This window comes from Podarcis vaucheri, assembly GCF_965113315.1.
Source record: "Podarcis vaucheri genome assembly, chromosome: 7".
NCBI classification, from domain to species: Eukaryota; Metazoa; Chordata; class Lepidosauria; order Squamata; family Lacertidae; genus Podarcis; species Podarcis vaucheri.
Window position 1 is genome coordinate 32,151,339 of NC_138765.1, and position 9,498 is coordinate 32,160,836.

The following is a 9,498-nucleotide window of genomic DNA, read 5'->3' on the forward strand; positions in this document are numbered from 1 at the left end:
TATAATCCCTGTTCTCTTTTTGCGGAGGGAGGCAATAGCAAGGAAGGAGCTGGTGAATGGGCACCAGCTTATTATGGCTCCCTGAAGCAGAGGTTCTATGGGGGCTGTAGATCTGGGGAATGAGCAGCAGTTGGCTCTGTTACATGGAGTTGACCACAAGGGAAGATAAAACAAAGGGGCCAAGTTGAGACGGTGGCCTCTGGGTTTTGTGGGTCACCATAGTGGTGGTTGGAATTTACCTAGAGGTGCTTGAATGCACAAAGCACTTCATACTAGCTCAGTAATCCATACATCAGCCTGGTAAAATGTTGATATTACTATATCCATAATGCCAGTGGGGATTGGAAGCTGGGGGAGGTCTTGTCTAAGGCCACCTAGCACAGGGGTGGCAAACCCATGGACCAGATTGCGTGTGCATTGGCTGCTTTTGCATGCAGCCTTTGGACTGAAAAGGTTAGCCACTACCCCTGTAGATGGACCATCTTTCCACTGCACTTAGGAAGTTATCATCATTCCTCCCTGTGTATCCTACTGAGTCCAGTTCTTCTTCCCATCCAGGGTACAAGCAGACCTTCCCATTATTACGTTCTTTGGGATGACAACCGGTTTACAGCGGATGAGCTTCAGATTCTCACCTACCAGCTTTGCCACACTTACGTACGCTGCACTCGCTCAGTCTCTATCCCAGCACCAGCATACTATGCCCGCTTGGTGGCATTTCGGGCGCGATATCACCTTGTGGACAAAGAGCATGACAGGTGAGCAGCTGGGTGTCTGTACATGTAGTACTTCTACTTGTTTGTTTCTATCCGTGGAGCAGGATAGACTAGGGCAGTTACGGGGCTCCACAGTAACTTGTTTTCCTTCACCATCATCACTGTGTGGTGGAAGCCCAGTGACACCTGGGTTTGAATGTGTGTCTTCAGTTCTGAAGGAACATATTTGTATGTCAGGTACATCCCATTTGTAGAGTCCCTGATGGGTTGATTGTTGCATTATACCACCAATAGGCATGGTGCTTTACGGAGCACAAGAGGGCAGGTCGCTGCTCGAAGGGGTTGCCATCTGAAAAACAACTGAAGGAGGGGAGGGGAAGTGGGAGGCAGAAGTGGGAAACAAGGGAAGGGTATATGATTGTTTCAGTTACACATACCTAGGGTTATATGCATTGCTAGTTCTTTGCAGAGTAGATCCATAGAAATTAATGGGCCTGAGCTAGTCCTGTGTATTAATTTCATGGATCCACTCTTGAGTAGAACTAGCACTGGATAGGGTCCTTAGGCTTTGTTGAGAAAAGGGCAGGGTTGATGAATCTGTGGGCCTGCTAGAGTGGCTGTCATTATTGGGTGCAGGTGGTAGGCAGCATGGATTCCCCCCTCCCTCCCAAGCTGATTCTGTGCCACGGTGTGTTGATAGCCAGCCTGGCCAATGATCAGGGATGGGCTTTGTACTCCAGAGAATTTGGAGGGCTACTGATTAGCCAACCCAAGATAACAAAAATGGCATTATACACCCCCTGTTTTTACTGTGCGAACCAGTGAGGCGTACGGCCTGAGAGAACTGAGGACCAGTCAAGAGACCTGGAAGGCCGCATTTGGCTACCTGTCCTGTGGTTCCCTACTTCTGTCTCAAAACATAATATTATTGGAAAATAAATCTATTGCATCGTAACTTGTCAAAAAAGGCACTCAACGGCTTTGCAGTCAGCCAGATGCTGGAAGCTTAATTGTTAAAGAGGTGGTGCAGAATGGGGTGGACTCGAGAGAGCTCAGTCCCACAGATGTTCACTCTTGAGATCCTTGAAAGTTCTTCCTTGTCCGGCAGCAGCACCAATGATCAGTGATGACCACTAGAGAAGATTCTGCAGATCAGACTGAGCTGACCGGAGGTCAGAGTTTGGTCTTTAGTTTTCTAGGTGCAAATAATTTATTTGCCCCAGAGAAGGGTTATAGCACACCTGGCAAGTTCTTTCTGTGCAGCCATACTTTATAATTATTTTTGGCTATGTCTGGATATTTGTGATATTGTAACGCGAGTGGTGCTGTGGTCTAAACCACAGAGCCTAGGGCTTGCTGATTAGAAGGTTGGCGGTTTGAATCCCTGCGACGGGGTGAGCTCCCATTGTTCGGTCCCAGCTCCTGCCCACCTAGCAGTTTGAAAGCACGTCAGAGTGCAAGTAGATAAATAGGTACAGCTCCGGCGGGAAGGTAAACGGCATTTCCATTTGCTGCTCTGGTTCACTAGAAGCGGCTTAGTCATTCTGACCCGGAACTGCCTGCGGACAAACACTGGCTCCCTCAGCCAGTAAAATGAGATGAGCGCCACAACCCCAGAGTTGTCCACAACTGGACCTAACGGTCAGGGGTACCATTACGTAAGACAGTTTTCTGCTAGGGCAATACTGATTTGCTTGCAGGCTTCTTACCTGGAATGGAAGCAATTCATAAGTAGTGGTTTTATATGTGGACAACTAATGCTTTGTTCTCTTTCCCCCCCACACCCTGTTTCTTCCACTTTCAGCGGAGAAGGCAGTCACATATCTGGCCAGAGTAATGGTCGAGACCCTCAGGCCCTCGCCAAGGCCGTACAAGTTCATCAGGACACTTTACGTACCATGTACTTTGCTTGAAAGTATAACTTTTTTTACCTCACTCCAGAAAGCTTTCAGATTTGTAGGAGCCATAATTTAAAAAGAGGAATCATTGGGAGCACCTTGCGGGCACCCAATGAGAAATCACTGCAGGGCGCAGATGGCGTTGGAGGCAGGAAACCAGCATCCTCTGGAATGAATGCAGGAGAGCCACTTAACCGGATGAACACACCTTTGTAGTCTTTGTTTTTCAGGCTTTCTAGTTACCTGACCAAACACACTAAGTATTTAAACCAAGGAAGAGATCTGACTTCCTGTTAAGAAAAAAACAAAACGGTTTTCATTATTGGGACGGGGCGGGGGGGGACGCAATATTAGACTTTCTCGACTGTGAAATAACTGTTTTGGTTCTCCAATGCCAAATCAAACGCTGGTAAGATTTTTGTTTGTTATTGTTTGGGATGGGTGGGGGAAATGGGATTTGTAGAGCCTTAAAACAGATGACTAGATTTATAAAAACTAATATTTTAGGATACAAGATGCTTTAATTGGTGAAGAAGAAGAAAAAGCCAGTAGTTTATAGATTAATTTTAACACTCTTACCCTTCCCTATGAAGAAATTTTCTCCCCTTTATATATAAGAATAATAATAAATAATAATAATAATAATAACGTAAGGCACCCCCAGCACTTACCACAATGCCGAAAAGGAAACTTGTCTTCCGCCTGTTTAAAAGTGGGATAGCTGCTGCCCTTTTAATGCAACAGTCACAAACTCAACTGTGGGCGAGTGCCTTACTGCAATGCTGCAAAATGTTGATGTTCGTTCACCTTTCAAAGGAAAAGAAAAGCAAACCAAGGATACTCTTGTCTCGGTGGTGGTCCAAAAAATCTCCATCTTAAAGGTATTAGGAGTTCTTTTTTTAATGTCCACAAAGCTTTCAGTTTCATGTTAGCCTCACAGCCTCACGATGGGTTAAAATTCTGTGCACTTTTAACATGACATATGAATTTGGAGAGCTGCTGATAAAACATGTTTTTGTTCTTTTGTTTTTATTTGATGTTGATTTTATTGTTCCTGATGTATTTCTTGAGTGGATTTTTTTTTAAATTTTTAATTTAAAAACTACATTTCTAACAAACGGGGTTTTGCAAGAGGAAGAATGTTTTTGCCTGCCCCATGAGCACAAACGAGAAACTCCATTATCAATTGATGTCCTGACTTTTTTTTATATGCCGATGAAATTTTTTATTACCAAGTGTTATTTTTATACGGTGCCGAGTCTTATTGCCAAAACTTACTCAAATCACTTATATATTCTCAGCGTTTACATCACAATATTCCCCCAGCAGCCCCCTCATACTTTGGAGTTTTCCTATAGCTTGCGTGGTGGGTTGTGTTATGAGATTTTTGTTTGCTTTGGCAGCATGTGTACTAAAATGCAAGTGATAGAGATTAGCGAGAGGCTGGCTGCTTTTCCATTAATCGAGCTGCAATCCACAAAGTCTTTATTTTTCTTTCCTAAAGTTTCATCCTATTTTTCCTTTATAGTTTTATAATAGTTTTAGGTCCAGCATGTTCTCAAAACTGCCCTGATGGTTTCTGCTGCTTTTAATTATTGCCATCCCCATGCAAATAAACAAAACCCCACTTGGCTTTTCCTTGGATCAGAACAACAACATGCACTTTGCTATCTATGTAGACATAGTTCGTATTCACAAGACAAATCTATTCTGTCCCGCCGTGATGATGAATTTCAAACTTCCTTCAAGAAGCTAACTTCAAGGCTGGAGGTTCTCTGGAATATTCTGTTACGGACATATTCTTGCCATTTTAGTACAAAAGCAGGCATGTGGTGAGAGAAGGAAATGTCACCTATACTCACGCCACATTGTCTCTTCAGATTATTACCTTAAAACTGCCAAAACCTTTGTTAAAAAAGGAAGGTTGAACCTGTGCAGCCACGCCACTCTCTTTGTAGGCACACCCTGTTAAAGCATATGCTTTGCAGCTTGTGAGGCAATGCTGATTTTACCACTCAAGCTTCGAGTGTCAAGTCAGGTATCCCATTCTTTTTATTTTCACTCCTCCATCCCATCCCCTTCTCTCTCCAAATGCCATTTTGAGGGCAGAATGTTAACCCATCAAAATGCTATGCAAAAAAAACACGTGCCACAGAATGGAGCACTGTTGTGTTTTACATTACTTGGGCATTATGGCTCATATTCTTTAGCCAGGTCCCAAAGAACTGCTGTTTAGGAACGCTCCAACATTGCTTGTGTGCAGCTGCTGAGATTTCTGACCTTGAGCATCAGATCTCCACTTCATATCACAACTGGCTTTTAGCCCTTCCCCAGGTTCCAGAATGGTTCACCTGCTTCACTTGGGAAGGTGTGTGCCTGCTTACTGGTTTTTGAAGCACAAGTCCAATGCACTATTGGCTGCACACAGTGAGTTATGCACTTCTTTGGATCTTTGACTCTTCTCTCTTTCCCCGCTGGTTTCCTTTTCCCTCTCACTCAGCTGCTTTGTATCCCGCAAGGCTGGGAATTGCTTTGCTTTGGGCAGAGTCCGGTCAGCAAAAGCATCAGTCTGGAAAAGCTGATCTTCTTAACTAAGTGCCTGCATGGGTAAACACATTATCATCTTCCAGCATGAACCTAGATTATGAGCCCTGCGTTTTTCAGAAAGAGAAGTTGGGGAGTCCCCCCCCCCCTCTTATTTGGGCTTGTGAGTGAGAATGCTTTTATTTCTAGAAGCAGCTTTTTTGAGTTCTTTGCATCCCCTTCATGTCCTCTGCGCCGCTGTCTCTGTGCTTGGAGTGGGATTTGTAGGTTCAGTCACCAGCATTGCAACTAAAATATTTGGTCCAAGATTCAGAAGCGTTTTGAGCAAAAATGACTTGGGCATTTGCAGAACTGGGGGGTGGGGGAGATGGAGGGAATTTGAAAAATATTCAGCTTTGTTTAAAAAAAATTGCTTTAAAACAAACACAAACCTCCAGGACTTGAATTGTTGTCAATGGATTCTCTTTTTCAGATTTTTGCACTCCGCCGTTAAGTAGCTGCTTTGAATGAATTGGTGTTGGCATGACCTAATGAGACAGGCAGCTAGGGCAGGCTTTGCCAACCTGGTGCTCTCCAGCTGTTTTGCACTGCTTTGAGTTGCCTGGGGAGTTATAGTGCAAATCACCTGGAAGGCACAAGGTTGCTGAAGGTTGAGCTAGAGGAAACATACCTGTTTCAAAGCGCTTTCTGGCCCATCCTTCACTTCTCCCTCCCACCCACCTGGTGCATGCAGAATTTTCACTAAGTGCCGTAAATGATGTCATTGCTGCACCCTCTATGGAACAAAGTTTCTGGGTTCGGGGTATTTTCCCTCCCCCCCCTTTAGATGTTCTGCTTAATGAGTTAGATTTCCCTGCATGTTCTGTGTACTGGAGGTTCCCTCTTCCATTCCTGCTTAGGTTTGGCAAAGCTGTATATTATGTCCTCTTGATAGTCCACGAGAGCACATAAGAGGTGGCATTCTTTTTTTTTGTACCACAGACTGTCCACTTTGGGGGCATTGCAAGGCTACCAATAAGATATTGGAATACGCATTTTGGAGCATTTAACCTTGCACCTTAAGTCTGTCTCTTGTCGCTATGTTGCCCTTCTGCAGCTGAAAATGTTGCCAAATTCTCACAGGTGTGTGTGTGTGCGTGTGCATTTGCGTGACGGTTGGGGAGGCAGCATAATTATGTAGCTATCCGTTGTTGGCTCTTGTTTTTTATTTTACCTGCACTGCTGCTAGTTCCAATTTAATGCTTATATTTGAGCAAAAGACACTGGGCTGGGTGGAAGACGATGATGAAGGCAAGAACCTGTGCTGCGAAAGATTGCAAGGAGCAGTAGAAAAACTGGACTGGGATTCAAGGTGGCCCTTAGGTTTATGCCAAGGGACTTATATGAGCCCAGTGGAATATTTAACCCCCCCACACACCAATATAAACTGTAGACCCCAATGTCATGTCAAAAGCTACTGGTGATATTCTTCTCGGTTTCCAAAGCAACTTGCCATACAGCATAAAGGGGCTGTTACCTGTGGAGAAATTATTCTTAAATCTCTCTTGGGCTTGTGGAACGAGCTCCACAGTTCTTGGGAACTTTGGCCCACCCATGTCTGTGGCTGGTGTGGCTAACCTCTGTGGCCCCCTAAGGGGGCTCTGGACTCCAGCTTCTATCAGTCCCAGCCATCATGGCCAATGGGAGTTGCAGCCCTCCAGACATTGCTGAACTACAAGTAAGGGCGTACCAAAATGAAATTGATAGGATGTAAAATAGAGGTATGGTAACAGTCTTTTCATTTGGTGGATGCAAACTTCCTGAGTTACACACCACTCTTCAGGCAGAGGATACACAGTACAGAGGGCAAAGCTGGGTAAATATGCAGTGACATCTAGATATTGTCTCTAGTGTAAATCCTTATGTGGAACCAGAGGTTCTCTTTAGTTTGGAAAATGAGCTGTTCTCATCTGAAGAATTCTATACAACTGTAAAACACGGAAAAATTCTCTGGCTACCAAACATTTGTCTGAAAAAAGGAAAGTTGCCATGCCTGGTTTTTGTATCATAATCCTTTTGGGACCAACAAAGCAGCTTCTGTCTATAGAAAACTGATGTTGTAGGAAAGCCTAAAAGCGTCAGCATTGCAAGGATTCAACAAAGAATCCCTTTTTAATATAATGTTCAAAGCAATTTGGCAGCAAGGTGCAAACTTGTTGTGTTGGTCCTATCTGGAGAGAAATGTGAGCAACATGGCAGAACAGCAATAAAAAAAGTGAAACCCGTATCATGTGTGCACATGTAATTTTGCACTTCCAAGAAATTGTGAAAGTTTTAAACTGATGGCAAATCTGGTTTGTGTTCAATTTTTTTTTAAGAAAAACTGTTACAAGGAAGTGTTGAAGTGTAAATAGAGAATGTTCACAAAACACGCTATTGGTTGAGTTTTGTTTTGTTTGTGTTTTTTTAATTTGAAACTGAACATTGTATGGTCCATTTATTAAACAGATTTGAACAACTGCTGTACAGTCCTTATTGAGAGGAGCAAACTGGAACTCAAATTTTATAAAGAGAATTTCAACACCTGGATATGAGTTTCTTCTGTGAGAGGCAGACATTTCACTTAAAGTATAAACAAAAATCCACATAGAATACAGTTGTGCTTTCTTTTTAAGAAAAAACTAACTAGGATTGTCAATATTCTGGCAAGACTGGTATTTTATTTCTTGAAAAAGGTTTGATGCCTTTGGTGTGGATAGATGGTCATGCACTTCTGGATACCAGTAAACCACATGCCCAGCTTGTAATAAATGCCCCACTGTCATGTTGTATTATTATTATTTAATTAAATTTGTAAACTGCCCTTCTTGCGAAGACCACAGAGCGGTTCACAACAGAAAAATGCAAATTGGAGAACACAATATACATTAAACAAAAACCAATAACGTCCTCCCATCACGTTTAGAAGGTGATAGAATGTTAACCAGCCAAAGGCCTTATTACAGAAAAACGTTTTCACCTGGGGTCTTAAGTATGTAATGATGCTAGGCGAGCCTCCTTGGGGAGAGAATTCCACAAATGGGGAGCCACCACCCTCCAAACCTTTCATGGAGGAGGCACACAAAGAAGAGCCTCAGATGATGATTGCAGGGTCCAGGCCAGTTCACATGGGGAGAAGTGGTCCTTGAGGTATTGCGGTTCTGAGCTGTTGATTGCTTTATTGGTAAAAAACCAGCACTTTAAATTGGGCCCAGAAATTAGAATCAGTGTCATACACTCTAGACTGTCTTGCCCCTGTGATCAACCTGGCTGCCAGCTGAAGTTTCTTCAGACACCTTTTCACAGTCAATACTCCCTGGGCTCTGGTTCCTCCCACCACTCTTCTGTTTCCAACTAGTCCATGGCACTAACAAAGTCATCCAACATATCAGGACTAGACAGTGCTCTGGACATCCCTTGAAATTCATCTGTAAGAGTGGAGTCAAGAACCTGGTGGATGCAAGCAAATTTATTCTCAAGACAGCTTGCAAGCAAGTCACAGTGCGCTACCTGCTTCAGGCCAGACTGCACTACTTGGAAAAGCTCCACCAGATGGCACAATGAGGATACAATGGAGGTACCAAACTGCTGCCTTTGTTGCCTTCACTGCCACTAGGTAGGCCCTATGATGAGCCCTCCTGAATGGACTGTGTTTAGAGGATGGACTACAACACTTCTCCCTGTACAGCAGCCTTTGTCCAAAATATCTAAGGGCGCCAGGTTGGGGGAGAATTATGCGTCTGTAGAGTTAGTGTCTTGGTGGGACTGAAAATTCATAGCCTGTCGGTCCAAGCAGTACAACACACTGCTTATATTAGTTACTATTTTACAAAGTGCTGTACAAAGATTTAAAACAAAATGGTTCCTGCCCAGAAGCTTACAATCTTACAAACACACACAGGGACACTGAGCCAGGCTGTCTGTTTTTTATGCGTTAGACTGTGTATGTGTCTCTCAAGAGAAATAGTTTTGTTATTTTCATGCAGAGACACTGTGTAAGTGTGAAAGCCATACATTTTTTACTGTTTGGGATGGGAATGTTGCATTCAGAGTTGTGGATTCAAGCCCCACATTGGGTGAAAGATCCTGCATTGCAGGGGATTGGACTAGATGACCCTAGTGGTCTCTTCCAAGTCTACAATTTTATGAAAACACAATACAGTTTACAAAAAGAATAAATAAAGGTTAAAAACAAGCAATTAAAAGTAAAAATAAAATAAAATCAGTAAACTAAAACTAGATTAAAACTACATTATATGTAATTCTCTATTTTCATTATTAAAATCAAACTAACTTTGTATTTATAGCTATATAAATTGTTG

General features: G+C 43.1%; 1 protein-coding gene across 2 annotated transcripts in view; it reads left to right on the forward strand.

The window, feature by feature from the left end:
* LOC309536630 (protein argonaute-1) overlaps positions 1–7,657 on the forward strand; it is a 48,639-nt gene extending 40,982 nt beyond the window's left edge. For both annotated transcript variants that reach the window (XM_082230768.1, XM_082230769.1), the window contains 2 exons: positions 559–758; positions 2,521–7,657. In XM_082230768.1, coding sequence (XP_082086894.1) covers positions 559–758; positions 2,521–2,629 — 309 coding nt within the window. In that variant the 3' untranslated portion in view covers positions 2,630–7,657. The remainder of the gene's footprint in view (positions 1–558; positions 759–2,520) is intronic.
* The last annotated feature ends 1,841 nt before the right edge of the window (positions 7,658–9,498 follow it).